At 50.6% G+C, this 23,518-nt stretch overlaps 2 protein-coding genes across 3 annotated transcripts; both read right to left on the reverse strand.

The window, feature by feature from the left end:
* Nucleotides 1–220: 220 nt before the first annotated feature.
* pop4 (POP4 homolog, ribonuclease P/MRP subunit) lies at nt 221–3,866 on the reverse strand. 2 transcript variants are annotated; one of them, XM_082533810.1, is made up of 7 exons: nt 3,343–3,866; nt 2,449–2,504; nt 1,991–2,214; nt 1,837–1,914; nt 1,696–1,757; nt 992–1,093; nt 221–771 (listed from the first exon to the last, which is right to left on the reverse strand). In XM_082533810.1, the coding sequence occupies exons 1-7, from the start codon at nt 3,347–3,349 to the stop codon at nt 635–637; spliced, it is 666 nt and encodes a 221-aa protein (XP_082389936.1). In that variant the 5' UTR covers nt 3,350–3,866; the 3' UTR covers nt 221–634. The 2 variants fall into 2 exon arrangements, with proteins under 2 accessions (XP_082389936.1, XP_082389935.1); XM_082533809.1 differs by lacking the exon at nt 3,343–3,866 and adding an exon at nt 2,893–3,336.
* Nucleotides 3,867–4,583: 717 nt separating this feature from the next.
* tpcn2 (two pore segment channel 2) lies at nt 4,584–23,518 on the reverse strand. Its single transcript, XM_082533804.1, has 25 exons — nt 23,168–23,518; nt 20,528–20,583; nt 20,281–20,357; nt 16,039–16,216; nt 15,837–15,953; nt 15,622–15,728; nt 14,562–14,634; nt 13,856–13,955; nt 13,706–13,771; nt 13,564–13,628; nt 11,831–11,922; nt 11,649–11,730; nt 10,982–11,071; nt 10,784–10,903; nt 10,610–10,669; nt 10,017–10,145; nt 9,795–9,844; nt 9,519–9,618; nt 7,785–7,856; nt 7,638–7,708; nt 7,435–7,540; nt 7,107–7,189; nt 6,946–7,027; nt 6,386–6,477; nt 4,584–6,299 (listed from the first exon to the last, which is right to left on the reverse strand). The coding sequence occupies exons 1-25, from the start codon at nt 23,316–23,318 to the stop codon at nt 6,221–6,223; spliced, it is 2,298 nt and encodes a 765-aa protein (XP_082389930.1). The 5' UTR covers nt 23,319–23,518; the 3' UTR covers nt 4,584–6,220.

Here is a 23,518-nt window from a genome sequence, read left to right on the forward strand (position 1 = left end):
AGACGGCTGAATAAAAACTGTCCTGAATGCTGTCAAGCAGGTTTTCCTGCGAGTTACCTGTGCAGCCGTCACGACATCAGACTCAAAATGCTTCCAATCTTTCCCACGACCCACACGGGATCTCCTCCCCTGGTAAAATCAGCAGAGCAGACACGGCTGATGTGTGCAGCTGTGTGTCCACGGGACAACGGCTGCTGAGGTTAATGAGGGTCGACACCAATAACAGGCCAACGATTTTATTCTGTTTAAATGAAACAAAGAAAACTTTGTGTCAACGTCAGATAAAACTCAGATCGGCTCGCAGCAGGAACGCCGGGATCAGTTTACAGGAAGCGTTCCATTTCTTTAATCCCGGCGCTCTGCACAGGCGGCGAGCGTCTGCACTCAGCTTCTCACAGGTATGGTGACGCCAAATCAGCTGCAGGGTTTACATAACAGTTCCTGTAACAGCAGATGGGGGAGGCGGCGTCTCTCTGACTGCACACCTGCAGCTTTGTGTGAGACACCTCAGTCCAAACCTCAGTTTTTCCTCGAGCTTTGTGAAGCTGGAGCGGAGCAGAGGTGTGCGCATTTACTCTGGCCGTCGCTGGCTGCAGCTCCTGCGACGGCCTGTGGGAGCGGCAGCTGTAAGCTCTCACAGGTCGATGGTTCCTTTCACTTTGAACTTCTTGGCGGCGCGTTCGCCGGCTCGATACTCAAACTTGCTGCCGTAGATGTGCGAGACGAAGCCGTTGATCTCCACTGCAAACACGCTGTTCCTCTTTGGGATCACTGAGGGGCCGAAGCAGGAAACCACGTTTAAATCTGATGAAGCAGATTCATTACTGCACACGCACCTTCACTTCCTGTCTTCAGCCGTAACACATCCTCTTCCAGACCACATTCAAACAATTACACCATCGTATTCATCTGTAACAGTCAGCCCGCCACTGTGTGTCACTGACTCACATCCACACAAACCAACACACGGAGAGACTCACACACTCCTAACCTTTCAGTTTGTCGTCTCTGGTGATGATCTTGAAGACGTGTTTGAACTCTTGCAGCAGAATCCCAGACGTCCCCACATAAGACGGACACTTGGACCGCACCACTGCAGCGAGGACAAGAACAGACTGTCATGTTGCACGAGCCTGCACGCGTGTTAGTAGGTTTCAGTCTCTGCAGCAGCAGGAAAACCAGGAGCTGGGGGGGCTGCAAAGAGGCTTGCAGTGAGCAGCTCAAACAGTTCAAACATGCTGCTGCAGTAAATACTATATCAATTTAAACTTCCAGATGATTTCATGCTAAGCATCAAAACTGACTCGGCCTGTTTGGAGAGTAAAGAAGGAAACCAGGAGCTTCAGGTACCACAGCGAGCGCGCTCACAGCTGTTCACGCGGTTATGAACATCTGAGAACAACAATGTTCCTGAGAAGACTCGTGTCCTCAGGAAAGCAGTGAGTTTAAAGAGCACTTCCAGAGGAAGCCAGCACTCTTATGTCCTCTCGAGGCTCCAGAGGTCAGCACCTCTGGGACTCATGGCGCTCGGAGAGGAGCAGACTTACTGACGTGAACGAGGCCAAAAGTTGACTTAACCACAAACTTCATTTCAGACCAAAACGATGACTGGGGATGGCACAGGACGCCTGGAACACTGACTTTACATTCCTGAGTTTTCTGCTACAAATGAAAGAAGACGAAGAAGAAGAGTACCTGTGAGGATGGCTCCGTGGAAATCCGCCTTCAGGAGCTTCTGCTGCACGACCTGTGGATTGCTGTGAAAACATCAGGATGAGGACTCAGCGAGAGCAGGACAAACATCTGGACAAGCAGCTGTCGAGGACGCCGATTTACCTCGTTGGCTTCAATCCCCCGCACAGGTCGATGATGTACCGTCTCCAGAGTTCATGCAGAGGAAGGAAAAGCTCGTATCTGCAGCGAGGAGGACAAAGACAGTGATGCAGGAGGAGGAGCAGGTGGAGGAGCAGGTGGAGGGTTTCTCACCAACCTCTGGTGTTCAGGCTTGATCTGGAAGACCTTCAGCTCCCTCTTCTGCCGTGCGTTCAGCCCTCGGGCCTTGGCGCTCTTCCTCCGCTCCTTCTTGGGCCGGCGGTAGCCGAGGATCACGGCTTTATGCCTCAGCATGTTCTGCAGGTCGTGGCGTCTGGGCTGCTGAATGCTGTTCTTCAGGAACGCCTCGGTGAAGGCCTTCGCTTTGAAGCTGCTCTGAGGCTGACAAAGATATTTGACGTCAGGTGATTATTAAAGAGTCACGAGGCAAACGGCGTGTTTGGCAGAGCCAGCACGAGTGAAGTCATCGCTCAGCACAGAACATGAAGGACAGTTTGCTGACTTTTATCTAAAGGACGGCTACTGGCTGTCCCATTAAATCCTGAGGGCGGAGCTGCAAAACCTCCTCGCTTTCTTCAGACAGCGTGTGGATGAAACACCCGAGCGTCCGCTTACCTCAACACCAAGAACGTCCACCAGCTCACGAGGAATAGGGGCTCGAACCAGACCTTCTGTGGAGAGGACACAGACACGCGTCACTGAGGCGCTGAAGCACACAGAGGGGCGGGAACGACAGAGGACACGCCTCAAGGGGGGGGGGGGGGGAGAGTAATGGACGCATATAAAAATGTTTGACTAAAATAAAAAGATGAAGCCAGTTTGGCAGAACCTTTGATTCCTTCATGAATCAGGTAACTCGAGCGTCTAACCCGCCCACTTTCTCACGATGCCGTGGGATTTTATTTTTATAAAAGGTGACCTGTGACCTGACTGAATCCACAGGTGGAGACGTTCAGGAAACGTTCCTGTAAAGGTGGAGCTCACCTCCCTGCAGTTACATAAAACAGGTTTAGTCCAATTTCGCTGTGACAGTCCGTTTAGCCTGTGATGTAATCACACCTGTCACACCTGGAGGCTGACGAGTGGATGATAGCAGGGAGGAACACGCAGACCCTCCTCCGCTCCACACACAGGTGGAGACCCTCCTGACCTCCACCTCCTCCGCTGGTCGCAGCTGGAGCAGTTTTAGCTTCATTAGAGAAAAACATGAGTTTGGTTTTGATCCCGTAAATGTGAGGAGAGCTTTTTCCTCGGGGGCGGGGCTTCTGTGGTCAGCACAGCTGCATTAAGGAGGAAATGGTGGATGTAAACACGTTGTTACAGGTCTCCACGTGCTACTCAAAAGTGATGACGTCACATTAATTACACGCGAGCCTCTCCTCAGGTAACACGCCCCTCCCCCCCCAGAGACGCAACCGACCGGACAGAAGCGAAGCTCGGACCGGAGGAGAGCCCCTCCTCCCACCGAGTCCGTGTCCAGGTGTGTGCTCACGCGCTCAGCTCACTCACCCTCCATGGTCGCAGACCTGAGCAGATCTTCTCTGAGGATCGACGAAGAAACTCCACGACACGCGTGTTTTCAGCACTGCCCGGCTCACTTCCGCGTCGCTCTTCTTCGTCACGTATTTAGAGGATGAAGCGGCCGCTGGCGCGCGCACAGCGCCCCCTGCTGCTCAACGGTAAAAGTTCTCGGACATTTTTTCCGGTTATCGCAGTTTTATTTATTTTGTCTATTAAACTTAAATATTTCCTGTTTTTTTGTCATCTCGCTCGTTATTGTGAAAATATGACGTCACGGTCTCCGTTTTACCTCTGCATCAGCGGCTTTTCCTGTTTCTTAAAGCTCCGTTCGTCCTTCTCGTTCACTGATCTTGCTCCGTTTTTCTGCTGTGACACTTCCACAGAAACCTGCAGCAGATCTTTGTGGAGCTGGCAGCTGCTGAGTGTGGAGCAGATGTTTGAGAGCTTCAGCAGGAGGCAAACACTTCTGGTTTGCCTCCTGCTGTGAGACCCGAGGCCGGATCGCTTCCACACATTTGTTGTTCAGTCTCTGTGCGGACTGAAGCCCTCGTTGTTCATACGCAAACATTAAAGAGATTTAATAACAACAGAACTGCAGCAGAGGCTCTTTGTCCCGTTTTACTACATGCAGCTCTGTGAGAGCAGGTGGAGCTCACAGAGAGGGTGGAGGGGACGTTTACAGAAACACATCAGAGTTGGGAAAGCTGCAGGTAGATGCTGACTATGTTCAGACGCTTCCACCAGAAACTGATGCAGAAAAGAGCATTTTACAGGATCATTACAATAATAATTGTAATGATTGTGGCTCAAGAGTTGGGCGTTCGCCTTGTAATCGGAAGGTTGCCGGTTCGAGCCCCGGCTCGGACAGTCTCGGTCGTTGTGTCCTTGGGCAAGACACTTCACCCGTTGCCTACTGGTGGTGGTCAGAGGGCCCGGTGGCGCCAGTGTCCGGCAGCCTCGCCTCTGTCAGTGCGCCCCAGGGTGGCTGTGGCTACATTGTAGCTTGCCATCACCAGTGTGTGAATGTGTGTGTGAATGGGTGGATGACTGGATATGTAAAGCGCTTTGGGGTCCTTAGGGACTAGAAAAGCGCTATATAAATACAGGCCATTTACCATTTTACCATAATTGTTATTACTGAATAAGTGTCATGAGATTCAGAGGACATAAAAATATTGAGCTGGACACTACAGCGAGCTGATGGAGTGAACGGAAACACGAGAGACGTCTTTGAGTTTCAGAAAAATATTTATTTCAAATCTGTTTCTGGGACATTCATACAAAAAGTGAGTTTTTCCCTTTTTACCCTCAGAGGTAGCAGCTCTGCACCACTAAACTCTCAGAACACGCTCGTCTAAAGCCGCGGCACGCCCTGAACGCCACATACAGCAGAAATCATGGCTCGGTCGTGTGTTTGTCCGACGTCAGGTTTCAGGGAAAACTCTGCGACGCTCAGCCTCGGGCCAGAAACACAGCAGAGATCAGATCTGGTGTCGTTCCAAGAAAAACAACTTTTTTATTTCCTGACAGACAAAAAGTCTCAGACAGGTCACTGCTTTCAGGTGTTTCCTGGTTTCTGGACAATTTGTCCTTCACATGAGGGGAAACCCCACAAACGTGGCACCGACGAGTCGAACGAAGCGGAAACCTCTAAAGAACGACGCTGCAGCTCGGGCATGATGTCCTTCCTGTGCACACGGCAGCGCTTCTGTGTTAAACGTCTCGATGAACCCGAGCTGCAGGCGCCCAGTGACTCCAGCCGACCTGCAACATTTTCCTCTGATGTGTCTGTCGCTGCTGATGACGAGGTCAGAGCAGGAAGTGAGGAAAGCTTCAGCAGCTCAGGCTGCGAGTGTCCACAGACGACACGCATCGCTAAGACAGTCAGGAAACACGGACCTGTGGGACGAGCCGGTCCCTGCAGCTCGCGTCTCTATGTGCAGATTAAGAGGGTTGTAAATAAACGTGCTCCCGTAGCTGCTGTGTATCCAGTTTGGCAGACGTCTCCCTCCTTTCTTAGAACAGATCTGAGACACTTGGACCTTCACAAAAACCCGAGCACTGATGTTTCTGTCCACGCGTGGGGACATGGCGTCCTGACATCTCCACAGCTGGACTCACAGCAGAGATCAGCCCAGACGTCATCACCATCTGCTCGGCGTCTCGCAGTGATGGAGACATGTCTCCGTCTAATGTTTGGCTCAGAAAGAATAGAAAGACGTGCTTTTGTCAACCTGCAGTGATCTGTGATGTCATCATCCTAACACGTGAAAGGTGTCAGCCTCTGGCTCCGCCCTGAACTCGATGAGTGAACAGCGCTGCAGAGCAGACGTGCGGTTTGTGTTTCCCTAAAGTGACCTCTGACCTGAGTCTGCGCGCGTCGGCGAGGATTTCACACTAAAGTCTGAAGTAAAGCTGAATGTGTGCGCTGCGTAACTCCGTCAGGTGGTTTCAGTCTGCAGAGAACGGAGACCCGCGTCTCCTGGAGGCTACAGCGCCGGTTTGATGAGACGGTGTTCTTGGATTTGATTGGCCGTTTGTCTGCATGCAAATCTGATGGACTCGCGCTGCCGTTGGGTCTGTGCTTTCAGCTCTGCTCAGCGCCGCTCCGGTCGGCCAATTAAAAGCCGCAGCTGCTCACGCTTCAGTTTGTTCTGGCAGCTTTTAAAGGCGAGCCGCAGCTTTTTGTGATTTCGGTTTGATTTAAATGAACGCAGGTGTTTCTCAGAACAGGACGGGACTGCAGGGCTTTGACTTGGAAATACTCAGAAGTGGGATTCCCGCTGGACTCAGCGGACGTTTTGCATTTAATGTTTTACAGGAACTTAAAAATGAACTGGCGGCAGAGCCTCGCAGGGCGCCGCCGTCACCACTGCAGCTGTAAGTGTGGATGCTGGTGCAGCTGGCACACCAACTCCTCCTCTGTGGGCTCCTGGATCTGCTCCCTGCAGAGACACGGGACCCACGGCAGGCAGTGAGCGTGGACTCAGGTTTGTCAAGCACTGAAATGCAATAAATAACAAATTCCCACCTGAATATGAGCTGAACCGAGGTTTCATATCTGATCCTCTCCACATCCATCACAGAGCAGCTGTGACTGCGGTCCCACTTGTAGATGAAGTTCTGTTAGGACAGAAAGACACACGTCAGAGCCTCAAAGCAAAAAACTGGAAAACCGCGAACAAACGTTTACAAGCGGCCTGTGCAGATCACAGCGGGACACGTGGCCTCAGGCATTTAGAAAGAATCAATCTGATCGTCACCAGGAAGAGAAGCTCGTTTAAAACGAGCTCCTGCAGGCGAAACAGGAACATTTAAACTGCTGCGGCCGTGTAACCTGAGCTGTCTGAAGAAACGAGGATGTCCAACATTTCTGAGCTTTCTTACAGAAGTGTCACAGTCGGGAACGCCGCCGATTCCTTCTCATATACGTCAATGTTGTTATTATCAGGATGTCCTAAAGACTCTTTCTGATTAAGAAGAACGCCGAGTGGCCCTGACACTTTCAGCTGGCTCTCTCTCACTTCCTGCCGCCGACCTTCGTATCTGACACCTGGTTCAGGGGGCGCCTGCATCGAGCGAGTCTCTCACCTCTAAGATGAGCGCCACGAACAAGTTGACCCACATGACCGACGAGATGAGCCACCAACACACGAAGTAGATCTTGGACCACCTGGGAAACAAATCATCATCATCATCATCCTGGCAGTAACCACCATAATTACGCCGCTGGGCTTAAACCGGTTTCTTACTCTGTGGTGTATCTGCTGTAGGCGTCGATGAAGGCCTGCCAGTTGTTGACGATCATGACGTCGTAGAGTAAAATGATGGCAGCCTGAGAGAAGGAGGACAGATGCTTCAGCACGTTTTAATCCCAGAGCCTCTAACTGAGCCGTGAGCAGGCTCACTGAAAGAAAACCGTTTTTATTTAAACACAACAAGTTCAGAGAAAACTAGAAATGCAGTCCCAGAATCCTCAGAGACATCCTCGTCAGATAGCAAATCCTCTGACCGAGGACAGAGACGCTGAACCTCAGGTTCAGGTGAGAGGCCGTCTGCACTCATCCAGGTGTGACTCACGCCAAAGTCGTCGAAGTTGTTGGGCCAATACTCGAGCTGCTCGTAGGTGCCGCACGCCACGCTGAAGTTGGAGGTGATGTTCTCCATGGAGGTGTTGGTCGGCACACTGACACGCAGAACGACACGAAACTGAACTTTACGATTTATTCATCAACACGTCCCAGTTTACGTGTCAGCGTGCTCAGACAGAGAAGACTTCTTACCTGGAGTCAGGAGGTTTAATGGCGCCCTCGAAGAGCCAGATCCCAAACACAGCAAACACGTAGTACACCACCTGCACGCAAACAGCACGTCAGCAGCTTTTAGATTCACAGCACATCAGCTGACCCGCCCACGCTGACATCACTCACCACCAGGATCCCCGCGAACGCTCGCAGGTTCTTCACCAGGTCCAACAGCGTGCTGGCAACCAGAGCCATGAGCTGCAGAACAGAGCAACGTGCAGACTGAGTGGGAGGAGTCACTGCGTTTGCTGTTTCCTTTGTGCAGGAAGTTCATGTTTTAAAGCTGCCGCGTGTGGAACGCAGGACGATTATTTGAAATCGCTAAAAACTGTTGTTGATTCTCAGACTGCTGGCGTTCACAGCGGACATGGACGCTTCTTTCACTCTTTAGAACCGTCCTCTCTGTCCAACATGTGGCGTCCTCACACCAGTGTCCACATGTTAGACAGAGAGGACAGATGGTTTCATTTCATTTATTTATAAAGCACGTTTAATAACAGGGAGCTGACAAAGTGCTGCACAGAGTAACAGTTAAACAATGACATTGACAACGACGACAGGTAAGAAAATTAAGAGAAAAGTTTCGAAAGCCAGAGTAAAAAAATATGTTTTAAGATGCGATTTAAACAGAGTGACAGTCGGGCCTTTCTAACGTGGAGAGGTACAACCACAACCGCAAATGCCCGATCTCCTCTATGAACCAGCCTAGACTTATGTGAGGTAAGGAGCAGGCGATCGCTTGATCGAAGGGCTCTAGAGGGCGTGTAAAGCTGCAGCAGGTCAGACGAATAGTCCGGCCAACCAGCACTTTATACGTCAAAGATTTTGACTTTAACTGTAAAACGCACTGGAAGCCAATGAAGGGAAGCAAGCACGGCAGTGATATGTTGGCGTTTCTTCACACGAGTCAAAATGACACCAACTGTGTGCCATCTGAAATCTAGCCTGAGATCCTTCCCAGATGTGGCAACGCCCACTCGCATCCTGGGCCATGTGACCTCACTAAGTCACATGATAGGGTGTGGTTAGGTTTCACCTGAAACCCTGGCTGATTGTGACCTCCACCCGTTTTCACACCTTGGCTCGTGTGATTAGGTAGAGCAGGGGTGGGCAACTCCAGGCCTCGAGTGCCGGTGACCTGCAGGTTTTAGATGCGTCCTTGATCCAACACAGCTGATTCAGATGGCTAAATGACCTCAACACCTCCTCAACATAACTTGAAGTTCTCCAGGTGTGTTGACCCAGGGTGAGATCTAAAACCTGCAGGTCACCGGCACTCGAGGCCTGGAGTTGCCCACCCCTGAGGTAGAGGATCCACAGGGGGTCCACGGCCCTCTTGGCGACGCCCACAGGGCTTAAATCTGTGACTCTCCACCAATCGCTGCTCTTTGAAGTGAAGAAACGTATTTAAGAAAGTTAAAGAGGTCCGGACGCTTCTGTTTCCGAGCTCCTTGGACTGCGATGAGCTGGAGGACTGAGGAGCTCCACAGACTGGTTTTGTTCCAAATCGGCCTCCAATTCAAAATGAGCTCTGATCATTTTCTTAGTTTCTCTGTTTTCTGTGTTGCACTGTTAATAAAACCTGAGTTTATGGGAGCGTCCCAACGTTTTGCAGCTGGGACTGGATTTTTCTCACTTTTTGAAAAGCTGATGAAGCTCGATGGTGAAACAGGTGATGTAAGGATGTAAGAAGCAGCGAGACTCTTGCTGACGCTGACTCACACATAAACATGACCTGACTGTCACACATAAAAGCATTTATATATTTTTCTCCGACCTTCCAAGTGAAACTGTGAAAACAGTGTTTGGATATGATTCGTCAAACTCTGACAGACGACGTGTTTGAATCTGGGATCGTACCTTGATGTCCGGGATGATGCGCAGGAAGCGGAAAACAATCAGCAGGTTGACCAGACGGATCATCTCCCACAGCGACAGCACGCCGTGAGCGGAGGGCTCCCTGCGGTCAGAGGTCAGCATTTCTAAAACACGCGTGTCTTGATATGTTTGATCAGAGTGTTACACATGAAGAGAGCCGCTGGAGATGATTTTCACTCATTCGCTGGACTCGAGTGGGACTTCCCCCACAGAAACACACAAAAGGCACAAAGCTGAATTAAACAGACATGAACTCACCACTGAGAATACGGAAGCCTGTAGGTGATAAAAATGGTGATCTGCAGGGCCTGAAAGGAAGCAGGGGACACAAATTACCCTCCCAGTGTGGTTCCTACAGCGTCGTTACTAATGAAATTGACCAATCAAATGACTGCGATGTCATAGATTTGGAGAATAGACGGCAAACTGCCAAATACTGTGTTTAAAAAAAGCTGGAAAACTTTAATCAGATGAGTTTACCAACAACAGGACGGTGAGGAAGCCGTCGAAGATGTTGTTCCTGTAGGACAGGTAGCCCTGCCAGCCGAACGCAAAGATCTTCACACACATTTCAAACAGGTAGTAGAGGATGAAGCACAGGTTGATGATCTGAGGGGAGATCAGGGAGAGTCACATCCGCTCATTGCTGAAGTTTGAATAACTCATCCTTTGGAGAGGAAGTCCAAACTCTGACCCTGTGATGAAAGTCCTGCAGTGTATCTGTAACTATACTAACTTAGCGTCCCTTAAAAATGCAGTTTTAGATTAATGCTAATAACAAGTCGACTTAAGCGATGGCAGCAAATGTCTGTCAGTGAGTTCACTGCAGTCACGCATCCAAAACAATCTGCAGTGAGACGAGATTTCAGGTCCTTGTGACAGTCTGACCTCTGCAGCTGAGCAGATACTTGCTAATCAATAACCTTCAAAATAAAATCCTAGAATTTCTGGAGCTCCGCCTTCATGGGCGGTCTGTTAGTACAGTGACCTCACAGCTGCCATATTATTGGTCACATGATGTCATTAACAACGCTTACATTAAGTCATTCACACAGTGAGTGCGACTGTTTCACCTCCAAGACGAAGTTGTCTCTCTCTGCTGTGGACTTCTCAGAGTTCAACACCAGGACAGTCTGAAACACACACGCACAGGCAGACACGCACACACACACAGAGTTGATGTTACAACAGGCTGACCCGCTCAGTGTGTGTGTGTGTGTGTGTGTGTGTGTGTGTGTGTTACTTACACATATACACACTACATTGGCCAGAGCCACAGCGTTTCCAAACAAAATGAGATAGTAGTGACTGAAGATCAGCTGGAGTTTCTGCAGGGTGGGAGAGCTGTACTGAGGCAGAGGAGGGTGCTGAAACACACACACACACACACAGTCAGACACAGTCTCTGAGATGTAATGCTGAGCACGTCTGGGCCCCGCTTCTACCTCCTTGATGCAGTCTTTATCAAGTTCATCAAAAATCTTGGTGAATTGTTCTCGATCCATGAAGCCGACGTCTTCGTACTGCTGCGCCACCTGAAGAGGAAGAATACATGGAGACATGTTAAAGGCTTTCAGGAGGTCCAACTGAAGACAGGCTGAGAGGGTCTGCACGTGTGCAGAGGAGGGAGAGGGGATATATCGGCCCAACGATGACGAAGATGAAGCTGCTGGCAGGAGGAGGAGAGGAAGACCTCAGAGGAGGTTCGTGGATGTAGTGAAGGAGACATGCAGAGGGTCGGTGAGACAGAGGAGGAAGCTGGGACAGGAGGAGGTGGAGGTTCTTCTTCTCCTGCATAAAATAAGGAACGGACTTCCTGTGAGTGTGTGTCTGCCTGTGTGTGTGTGTCTGCCTGTGTGTGTGTGTCTGCCTGTGAGTGTGTGTGTGTGTCTGCCTGTGAGTGTGTGTGTCTGCCTGTGAGTGTGTGTCTGCCTGTGTGAGTGTGTGTCTGCCTGTGTGAGTGTGTGTGTGTGTCTGCCTGTGTGTGTGTGTGTCTGCCTGTGAGTGTGTGTCTGCCTGTGAGTGTGTGTGTCTGCCTGTGAGTGTGTGTCTGCCTGTGAGTGTGTGTGTCTGCCTGTGAGTGTGTGTGTCTGCCTGTGTGTGTGCTCTGACCGTAGTGATGGCTGCTCTGTAGTATCTCTTCATCTTGACCCTGGACATCACCTCCAGCACAGCGTCGACACGAGCGCGCTCCCTAAAACAGAGACATGTGTGTGTGTGTGAGATTACTCCTCGTATTGAAGCGTTTCCTCTGAAGCGATGACAAAAGCTGCGCCGGCTTGTGCGAGTCTTACCCAGCAGCCCGTCGGGCTCCCTGGCAGGTGAGGACCTGGAAAGCTGCCCGGATCCCGAGTCGTCTCCTGAGGAATGACGTCTGGACCGACATCTGGACAAAAACAGCAGCGGAAAGATTTTGTGAAGATCTCTGCTGCAGCTTAACGGCACAAAGCTCAGAGCGTGTTAGACAAACGTGGACGCTCGGTATCAAAAAGCAAACGTGCAGACTTCCCTGGATGTCTGAGAGCTTCTGTGGGATTTTTCTGCCACTCTTTGTTTCTGCAGGGCGATGAGGTGACTTACAGGCCTGAACGCTGCAGCTTTAAAGTCCACTGAGACGCCTCTAATCCTCCAGCAGGTGGCAGTACTGACTCACCTGTAAAAAGCGGCGTTTCAAGAGCCTCGTGTCGGGCTGCGAGGGGGATGGTCCTCCTGCTGGTTTCTGTGTGACGCTGGAGTCAGACGTGTGACTCGCAGCGAGCGAGTCAGGATTACTTTGAAAACTCTGTGCTTCTTCACTCGCTGCACATTCACGTTTCCCACACGTGATTCTGCAGGATGTAAACTGCAAACATCTGTAAGGTCACCTTACAGATGTGGGGAATGGCGCTCTGCAGCGTGCAGCAGGGCCTGCTGGTTACAATGCATTGTTCTGCATTAGAGTCAGCTGCTGACATGCATGTGTTTCAGCAGGAGGACAGTTATGCGTCAGGAGTTTTTAAGTCTGGCTTGCTGATCAAGGTTTGAGCTTTGGTCTGCACAGGCGCACCTGCAACGACAGAGCCGCGTATTCGCAATAAAACAAATCCTGGTTTTGATGTGGGTCGGCGCTGCCGCTGCAGCAGAGCCTTCAGCTGGGACAAATCCAGAAGAACAAGTTCTACAACACAGAATTACTAAACTGGTCCGAGAGCTTTTAGGAGACGTCATTGTTGAGGCCCCGTGTTCAGCCTGCCCACCACCCGCCCGGTGGGGTGACAACAGAACTGCAAACCTGTCAGGCTGAGGAGTAAGTCAAATCTCCAGGTGTTGGAGGAAGTTTCACAGTTTAGATCAAACGTCCTGACGTGGTTGTGGGCGTGCAGCGGTCCACATGCAGACCTGTGAAGGCCGTTAAAGCCACACTCGACATGACGAATGAATAAACGATGGATCTGCGCAGCCCTTGATGCGATTCTCGCTTCCTGTGCGGTTGTCACTGAAACTGAGTTTGAACCACCGACCCAAACCTACCGAGTCCCGTTCGCTGCACAAACCAAAGAAGGAAAGAATGAGTGAACACGAAAGGAGGCAGTGGAAGAAAACACGAGTGAAGTGTGAAACGAGCGGAGGTCTGGTGTCGGGGCACACGCCAATACAAACGAGACCTTTCTGTGAATAAAAAGCAAAATCCAAGAGCACGAATCAGCAGATTAAAAAGTGCTTGACAAACCGTAGTGAGACTGTGCTGTGCATTGTGGGAAACGTAGGCGTCAGCAGCCTGAGGTCGTGGGATCGTCCGCGTCTCACGCCAGCCGCCTCTCGTAACGAGAGCATTACCTCACAGGATGAAGTGGCCCTCAGCCCATTCCCCGTGACTACTTCCCACACTCCGGGCTTGTTTTTCCCCGTTTCCAACACAAAACCTACATCACAGCTCGTGGACACGCCCACTTTTCCAGCTGGGCGCAGCTGCCGCTGCCGCGTCTTGAGTCAAAATAAATCCCTGAAGCAAAGACTGGAAGAGCTCAGTCATGTGTGAGTGACTCACCAGCAAATATCCCCTGAACTGGTTGTAGATGATGGCTGTCAGTAGGTTCATCAGACAGTAGGTTCCTGCGGGACGACAAACGTTCCTGTGAGCCTGACTGTCAAACACCTCAACGCTGGGGTCATAACTAACGGCTGCTTACCGATGACGCTGAAGGCCACGAAGAAGATGGCGTAGCATCTGTTTAGGGAGTAGGCGGGGATCATCACTGTGACACAACAAAAAAAGACGATGGCATTAACATTAAACTGTCTGTGGCCGTGGCGTGACCGTGGCGCGACCGATCGTGTACCATCGGGGTTGTTGGCTGTGGTGAGCAGCACCAGCAGAGACGTCAGGGAGCTCGGCAGGTTTCTGAAGTGTAGCTCCCACTCGCCGTTCTTCTTCGGGTCCTGAGCACAAACACAGACAAGGAGCGATGAGCCGACACCAAACCTGCAGTTCCTCTAACGTCCAGCAGAGGCAGCAGGGAGTCAGGCCCCATAGACTCCCATGTTAAAACTTCACAGCAGAAATACACACGTTTACAGCCTGATACACAAACTGTTTGTCTCTGTGGATGTGTCTGCACAGGGGGAGGACGTTTCTGTAACTCAACTCTTTAAACTGATTTTGCATTATTAGGGGCGTGGCCTCTCTGACTGGCAGGTGGATGGTGACACAGGCGGCTGAAGCTGCTAGCTTCACCTGAGCTGGACCTCTGCATCGTGTTTGTGCTGTTGGAGCCTTTTGGAGCATTTTAATGACATCATGTGACCAATAACATGGCTGCTGTGAGGTCACTGTACTAACAGACCATTAAAGAAGGCGGAGCTCCAGTTTTCGGATATGAAATCCTGAGCACATGTGGTTAGCATTATGGCTGCTGTGAGGTTAGTGTCATATTTTATTTAAACTCCTTTGTGTGTCCACACACACACACACACACACACACACACGTCTGTACAAAGCCAGTGTGTTCAGTTTAACAGGGCGTGTTCATGAACACCTGAACTCACCTCATTTTTAGCAAACAGCAGCATGCCGATCATAGTGAAGAGGCAGAGGTGGAGAGCCAGCAGCAGGATGACACTGCAGAGACATCACACACACACACACACACACACACACACACACACACACACACGATGTTTAACCTTTAACCCACAGCTGCTCCTAAACTCTGATTAAAGCTCATCATCATCATCGTCCAGCTGACACTAATCGTCATACTGGGAGATGCTCTGACTCTTAAAGAGTGAATCAGCCTCAATTCAAACGTCGTCTCGGTCACTGACCTGTGGTCACAGTGTCGTCCTTTTAAATATTTCCTCATAATAAACTGAGTATTAATCATGTGAAGATTATTCATCCTATTTTCAGGATTATAACAGACGTAGTCTGAGACTGAGGATTCCCTGCGTGCCCACTGAGCAGCATCATCAGTGGGCAGCTCAGCTGTGTGGGCCAATCATACGGCACCAAATCTGTTCAAAGGAGGAAGATGGAGGCAAAAATCCTGAAGCAGTTTTATGGTTTTCAAGAATAAAGCTGTAACAGTTTAAAAAGCCAAACGCGAGCAATCATTTATCAGTTCTAGAGTCGCTGCTTTGCTCGATGAGCAGCCTGCGGCCACCGGCTGAGGAAGCAGCGACAGAAGTGAGAGTGCGCTGATGTCTGTGGCGGCGTTTTTATTCAACGAGTCAGAAGTGAAATTAGAAATAACAAACCAAGTGAGAGTTTCATTCTAGTTTCAGCACAGATCACAGAAAATACCGACCAGCGTGCCGCTCTGTGCCGGCTGACCTCACCACACAGGAGGAGCTGTGGCGGTCTGACCGAGAGCTCGCACAGGTGAAGCAGGTGAGGTTCACTCCTGACAGTCAGCTAACACCCAGCAACAAACCCTCTTTGAATCTTTCATTTATTCTGCGATGGTCAGAGGAGACTGAGATCTGCTCACACTCTCTCCATCTCACCGCTGGCGTTTGGATTTAATGCGACGACACAAACGATGTGGGTGAGCTGTGCTTCCTGAACAGCAGAGCACGTCCCAACAGGCTGACGGGTTTGGGATACCTGGCGATCTCCGGCAGCGTCCTCTTGATGCACTTCAGCGTCTTCTTCATGAGCGAGGAGTTCTGCAGGAGGAAGAACGGCCGCAGGAGCCGCCGCACCCTCAGTTTCTGAAGAAGGAAGGAACATCAACCCGGGATTTTATTTTGACAGGTTTACGTCCCCTGACCTTTGACCTTTCTGTATAGCAGAAAAATCAAACCTGGACTGATCCTCACCTCATCACACACCATGCTGACGGACAGCACCCAGTCCATGACAGAGATCAAAATGACCACAGTGTAGCCAATCAGCCATTTGCTCTTCCCGAACTCCTCCCAGCCAATCAAATAGCTCTGCGGGAAAAAAACACATCCAGAACCGGATCGATGGGAACGTTTACTCTGATTTAATGGGTTTTCCCGGGTTTTCCCCGCTCACCTTAACAGCGACGTCTACAGAGAGGATGATGAGGCAGATCATCTCGATGCTCTCGGTGAGGCCGCAGGGAGGCTGCCAGGCTGGAGAGCGATGCCGGGGGTCCGAGGAGATGGAGAAGGAGGACGGGCGCTCCGCGAAGGCCAGCAGCAGCACCGCCGCAATGGTCAGACCCAAACCCCTGAAGGCGGAGAGAGAGGAGGGCTCTTTAAACTCGTACCACAGAAACACCGCGAGCGCTCTCAGGGCGACCTTTAAACATCATCTGCAGATTTTCATCAGTGTAGCTTTAAAGCACAAACACGGATCCTCAGCTCTTCCTACCCTGCACCCTCAGGCATGATCAGCATGCTTTAAAATCCTCAGCCTGTCGCACTACAGGCAACAAGTTCTTCATTTGTGGCTGAGAGAAGCAGAAACATGACTTTTAATAAAAAGCTTGTTGGCTGCTAACCAATCAGCAGCAGCTGTTCTCAGGTTCCCACACGGCCTCATTCACTTGGAGATTTACTCATTTTTCCCTTTTTTGGATTAACTTTCTATTTTAACATTTGGTAAGGAGACCACAGGTGAACACTTCTGTTGTGTAGCAGCTTCGCCTGTAAACATGAACCCCCCTCCCCCCGCTGGGGTCACTGTGACTCTTTAAAGCGTCTCACAGAAAATTGATCTGAGGTCTCGACGCTCTCGCTCACAGCTCAGAATAGGACCCAGCTATTTTTAAAGCAGCGTCCACGGAAAGAGCCACGGCACTCAGAGCCAACGGGACATGTCTGTGACACCGTGGGACACTGTGGAACACCGTGGGACATGTCTGTGACAGCGTGGGACATGTCTGTGACACTGTGGGACACCGTGGGACACTGTGGAACACCGTGGGACACGTCTGTGACAGCGTGGGACACGTCTGTGACACTGTGGGACACCGTGGGACACTGTGTGACACGTCTGTGACAGCGTGGGACACTGTGGAACACCGTGGGACATGTCTGTGACAGCGTGGGACATGTCTGTGACACTGTGGGACACGTGGGACATGTCTGTGACAGCGTGGGACACGTCTGTGACAGCGTGGGACACGTCTGTGACACTGTGGGACACGTGGGACATGTCTGTGACAGCGTGGGACATGTCTGTGACACTGTGGGACACGTGGGACATGTCTGTGACAGCGTGGGACATGTCTGTGACACTGTGGGACACCGTGGGACCCTGTGGGACACTGTGGGACATGTCTGTGACACCGTGGGACATGTCTGTGACACTGTGGGACACCGTGGGACACTGTGGAACACCGTGGGACATGTCTGTGACAGTGTGGGACATGTCTGTGACACTGTGGGACACGTGGGACATGTCTGTGACAGCGTGGGACACGTCTGTGACACTGTGGGACACGTGGGACATGTCTGTGACAGCGTGGGACATGTCTGTGACACTGTGGGACACGTGGGACATGTCTGTGACAGCGTGGGACATGTCTGTGACACTGTGGGACATGTCTGTGACACTGTGGGACATGTCTGTGACACTGTGGGACATGTCTGTGACACTGTGGGACACCGTGGGACCCTGTGGGACACTGTGGGACATGTCTGTGACACCGTGGGACATGTCTGTGACACTGTGGAACACCGTGGGACACGTCTGTGACAGCGTGGGACACGTCTGTGACACTGTGGGACACCGTGGGACACTGTGTGACACGTCTGTGACAGCGTGGGACACTGTGGAACACCGTGGGACATGTCTGTGACAGCGTGGGACATGTCTGTGACACTGTGGGACACGTGGGACATGTCTGTGACAGCGTGGGACACGTCTGTGACAGCGTGGGACATGTCTGTGACAGCGTGGGACATGTCTGTGACACTGTGGGACACGTGGGACATGTCTGTGACAGCGTGGGACATGTCTGTGACACTGTGGGACACGTGGGACATGTCTGTGACACTGTGGGACACGTCTGTGACACTGTGGGACACGTCTGTGACACTGTGGGACACCGTGGGACCCTGTGGGACACTGTGGGACATGTCTGTGACAGTGTGGGACATGTCTGTGACACTGTGGGACACGTGGGACATGTCTGTGACAGCGTGGGACACGACTGTGACAGCGTGGGACACGTCTGTGACAGCGTGGGACATGTGGGACATGTCTGTGACAGCGTGGGACACGTCTGTGACACTATGGGACACGTCTGTGACACTGTGGGACACCGTGGGACACTGTGTGACACGTCTGTGACAGCGTGGGACACTGTGGAACACCGTGGGACATGTCTGTGACAGCGTGGGACATGTCTGTGACACTGTGGGACACGTGGGACATGTCTGTGACAGCGTGGGACACGACTGTGACAGCGTGGGACACGTCTGTGACAGCGTGGGACATGTGGGACATGTCTGTGACAGCGTGGGACACGTCTGTGACACTATGGGACACGTCTGTGACACTGTGGGACACCGTGGGACCCTGTGGGACACTGTGGGACATGTCTGTGACAGTGTGGGACACCGTGGGACATGTCTGTGACAGCGTGGGACATGTCTGTGACACTGTGGGACACCGTGGGACACTGTAAATAAGGAGCAGGTTTTACTGTAGGCAGAACTACAGCTGGTTATAAGGCACAAAAAGGAACTCTGTTATTTCTGTTAATAATTGTTAAAGTCATTTTAATGCAGACAGAGCAGAACATGTTTTTTCATTCAGCCTCTCTTTGTTTTGTCTCGGCGCCAAAGTTACTGAGTGCAGAAAAACAGGAAGTGAAGAGAAGCTGATGCAGCATCTAAGTCGACTGTTTCGTGTCAGAGATATTTTAGTTTTCACACATGTAGAGACTTTGTTCAAAAACACACCGATCACACATTCTGAGCACCGACAGGCGAAGAGATCAACCTCCCACCTGTTGGTGGGCGGGGTCTATCAGGCAGCAGGTGGACATCTTGTCCTCAAAGTTGATGTTAGAGGAAGAAAAACGTGCGATTGTTACGCTTTGAGCCAGTTTGACAGTTTGGGTCAGAGCATCTGCAAACCTGCAGCTCTGTGTTCCCGGCCTGCGGGGGGCGGGATCTGTCAGAGTGATCCAGGGAAGGAACGGGATGTGCTGGACACACAGTCCGATCCACCGAGGCCCCCCTCACAGCTTACAGGACTGACAGGACCTGCTGCAGATACCACAGCACGCCTGCAGGGGTCGAGCGGAGGCCACGCCTCACAGGTCAGAGGGACGGACGCAGTATTAGGCGGGTGGTCATAATGTTACGTCTGCTTGGTGTAAATTCTTGTTTTTGAATGAGCGACCCAGGCCTGGTGAACCTGCTGTGAAATATCATCTATATAAATAGATATCAGAGGATAATTGAGCACTACGACTGTTCTCCTTCTCTTAATTTGGGCTTCTTGTAGCCAACACGTAAGATCACGTGTACATGTTCAGTTTCGTGCAGTCACGGCGATGCAGCAGAAGCAGTGCAGGACTCGTGTGTTCGGTGAACTCTGCACCGTCTCAAAGTGCCTTAAACCAGCGGTCCCCAACCCCCGGGCCTCGGACAGCGAGAGTTGAGGCTCGGGTGTGAAATTTATGTTTTTCAAGGTTTTTATCGTTAACTCGGTTTCCCGGGATCTTTGCAGTCGTGCGTCTTATTTTGAAAGAAATATTTATGCGTTACCATAGTGACCAGAGAGCATTAAGGGGCAGAGAGGAGGATGTTACTCTCAACGTTGTTGGTGCACTTCAGGAGGACGCTGCTGATAAAGTTACACAATTACACAGTGAATTCGCGTTTATTATTATTATATATATTTATGTCTCGGTCGGGTCGTTTATTTTGTTGCATTTATCCGCCACATCTTAAAGGCCGTGAAAATATTATCTGACATTAAACTGGTCCGTGGCGCCTTTAATCTCTGCATCATTGTGATGCTCAGTTTGAACTTCAGCAGGTCGTCTTCACCGTGTCGAACACGCCTAAATGCACTGAGTTGGTGCCACGTGATTGGCTGATTAGATCACTGCGTTAACGAGTAGTTGAACAGGTGTTTCCAGTGAGTGTCTCAGCTTACCTGAATAAGAAAAGTTCAGTTTGCATTTGCTGTGTGGAAATAACTGAAATGGTAAATTTCTGGAGCTCCACGACTGCATGCAGCAGGGACAGAGGTCAGAGGTGAAGGGTCAGAATTTCCATATGTAAATATTTTGCGGTTGCTCTGAACTCCAGCAGAGTTTGAGCTACTTACCACTGGATTATCCCAGAGTAGTACCATCGATACAGGCGGAGGGAGCCTGCATCCACTCGGTGGTTGATGGAGCGGTACTGTAATCAGGAAGAATACTTCAGTACAAATAATAATCTACAGGTGTTTTATTTTGTCTACAAGTGTGGGGACAATGTTTTCCTGCAGGGTTGCTTTCCAGAAGCTCCCACAGTGCAGGAATCATGGAGGAGGACAGAGTGGAGGATTTGACAAAGTTCTGTTCTCTCACCTTTATGGCGTCCTCGATGAACACAACAGCCTGTTGGATGTAGAGTTCCTCGTCACCTGTGGATGGTGAGAAAAGAGTGAAATACAACGACCTGAAGAGTAGAAAGGAGAAAGTTTGGGGCCCGGCCGGGCTGAGGGGGGGCAGCTGAACCACAACAGGAAGCACAGGAGCTCCGTATTTAATACCAGAGTGAAAACGTGCACCTTTAACCAACACACATGGTGCCAACGCAAACCAACAGGTGTCAGTAAGGCCTGTGTGTCCTTCTTTTATATACAGTCTATGTGTAATACAACACAGAGAAACTTTTACTTCCTGTGGACAAAAATCAACATCGTCAGAAACAAAGGGTCCAGCCCTGTGAGAACTTCAGTCAGACGTGGTTCAGGTTTGCATGGAGCTTCTGGCCTGATCTGATGAATGTGTCACTCTGGACTCAAACCTGTGACACGTTTCACTCACGTGTGTGCTGAACGTGCAGGTTTGGACAGAAGCTCAGAAGCAATGTGGAGACGACAGTTTAGCAGCTGTCAGGTGATCAAGTTTAACCACTCTGACCTTTCCATCCAGCACTTACACAGACATGATGACTCACACACACACACACGCACAGACACACACACACAGACACACACACCGAGTGCTGCTGATCGATGCATCACAGCAGAATGTGTCACTGGGGGTGGTTGTGGTGGGTGTCACTGACAGGACAACACTTTAAACGGTTGCGCTCTCTCTCTCACACACACACACACACACACACACACACACACACACACACACACAGCAGCAGCAGCAAGGTGTAAAAAAAAAAACTCCACTGAAGTCATTTCAGTTTCGAGTTTCTGTGAAATTTCGTTTTTGATTTGAAGTAATTTGAACATGAAAATATAAATTTGAGTCTAGAAAAAGAAAAGAAAAGAATATTTTGAACATTTGAGGTGAAATAAAAATAAAAGCAGGAAGTGTCTGCAGGTTTGGTGGTGGTTTCAGAAAAACCATCCTGAGGAGGATTTTATTGAGTTTAAAGAGGCTGAGACTGAGTCAGGCGTGTTTCCTCTGAAACGTCCTCCACGTCACACTGACGGAGAACTCCACCCTCTGGAAAAGGAAGACCGACTGCTTTGCTGTCAAATCTGCGTTTAAATGTAAAGTCTGATGCTTCCTCCATCAGTGAATCCACTGAGTCATTTAGCCTCTTCTTCTTTGGTGTTTTTGCGTTTTCCTTGAACACGTCGCAGTTCAGAGTCACTCACTGACGACCTGTTTCCCTCCAGCACTCACACAGTCACCAAACACTGACTAACCAGCAAGGCAGAGCAACCAAAGGATTGCTTATTGTGAGAAAAGACAAAGTAGTTAATAACTGGTGAAAACTTATGCTGCCTAATTATTACAATAACTAAAGATCTGTGTAAATACGTCATTAGTTTCTCTGGTACATCTGATACATGTGACCTCGCACACAGACACGTCCAGCTCAGAAACAGGCTGGTCGTTCAGACACGATCAGCAGTATTCACTTAACCACAGACGGGAACACAGGACAGACTTTGAGCCTTTCAACCAGGGGTGCCCGACTCATACAGCACAATCTGACCTCAAGAACCAATAAAACCCTGCAGTGCTGTGCAAAAGTCTTGAGCCACCTCTCACTTCTTGCTTATAAGGAGCCGGACGGTCCTGTAAGCAGCTCTGCAGATTTCTGAAAGTCGTTCTTTGGACACTGGCTGCTTCTTCACTCATCCTCATCCTCAGTCCTTGTACTTGACCATTTTCAAGGGGATGTTTTTATTCACTTGTTAAGTCACTAAACACTGAAAACTTTAAGAAAACTGCACCGTGGAGGACAGAAGAAGAAGAAGTGTGGGGCCTAATAAAATCTATCTACAGTGTCCGAGAGGCATGTGCTTAAGAAACACAGGAGCTGAGAGCTGATCGTCTGCTGCTCACTGAAGCCTCGCCAGGACTGTCTCGGTGGACGGGCGGCTATCAGGAAACCATTCTTAATGAAGGGAAACGGGCGGAAAGGCTGAGGAATGAAAATGACACAAGGACTGGAGTGAAGCTCACAGGACCAGGTCTGATCCACATTCAGACCTCAGCGTTACTGACTCGGTGCTGGAAACATCCAAAGGAGAGCTGCGAGCGTCCTTCAGCCTGGAGATCCTCACAGAGACAGGATGAAGGTGCTCTCACCAAATATGCCCTTTTTAGAAACATTCAAACTCTGTTTCTGTCTTATATGTTTGTCTGCACGTTTCAATCAATTGTGCACCTTTTAAAAAGAGCCGTGGCTCAGGACTTTTGCACAGCAGTGTACTTTAAAAAGTACTTTCACATGTTCCAGGTGTTGCTCATCATCTGGAACAACAGCATTTCAATCTTTGAGCTTTCCTTTCTCGTCAGTAACGCTGCGAATCAAAACGCCGGGAATAAGATTGGACTAAAATAATAAAGAAACGTCATCTGTGTGAGGAAGCTCTGACTCTGCAGCTGTGGGCGTGTTTAACCTGAGCCTAAAAAACTACCTGCCTGCGCTCACCTGAGTAAATCAGCTGATCCGGTGACTCCCGGTACTCACAACATGACAACTTTTCCCAGCTCACTGCCACACCTGAAAACGTAAAAGCCGCTCACCTGGCTCCCTGTCCACACTGCTCGAGTCCCCGTACACCGAGTCCGACATCCTCCTGCCGCCCGGGGCCCCTCCGCGCTCCGAGCCGGTCCTGGAGCCATATTCCCCGGAGGCTCCGTCCAGGCTGCCGGACAGCAGGCTGTCCGTCTCCATCCGGCTCAGATCAGAGTGTCGGAGTCCGTCCAAACTCCAGAACAACAACAAGAAGGCGCTCAAACAGAAAGCAGCGCAGCGTGCGGGAGGAAGTCCTCCTCCTCCTCCTGCGCCAGTCAAGCTCCACCCACAGCACAGAGTCACGTGCTCAGAGCTGCCGGAGCAGGAAGCCAGCAACGAAAGTCAGGTTCGCTTTACCG

The sequence above is a fragment of the Aulonocara stuartgranti genome (genome assembly GCF_965226115.1).
Source record: "Aulonocara stuartgranti genome assembly, chromosome: 1".
Lineage (NCBI taxonomy): Eukaryota > Metazoa > Chordata > Actinopteri > Cichliformes > Cichlidae > Aulonocara > Aulonocara stuartgranti.

Coding starts and splice junctions, on each gene's coding strand:
- tpcn2 (XM_082533804.1), bottom strand. CDS start 23,318: ATGGAGACGGACAGCCTGCTGTCCGGCAGCCTGGACGGAGCCTCCGGG. Junction 20,358..20,527: donor TCATCGAGGACGCCATAAAG/GTGAGAGAACAG, acceptor TCCTGATTACAG/TACCGCTCCATCAACCACCG. Junction 16,217..20,280: donor TACTCTGGGATAATCCAGTG/GTAAGTAGCTCA, acceptor CTCCGCCTTCAG/GGGTTTGGGTCTGACCATTG.
- pop4 (XM_082533809.1), bottom strand. CDS start 3,028: ATGAAGCTAAAACTGCTCCAGCTGCGACCAGCGGAGGAGGTGGAGGTC. Junction 1,094..1,695: donor CCACGGAGCCATCCTCACAG/GTACTCTTCTTC, acceptor TCCTCGCTGCAG/TGGTGCGGTCCAAGTGTCCG. Junction 772..991: donor CAGAGACGACAAACTGAAAG/GTTAGGAGTGTG, acceptor TCGGCCCCTCAG/TGATCCCAAAGAGGAACAGC.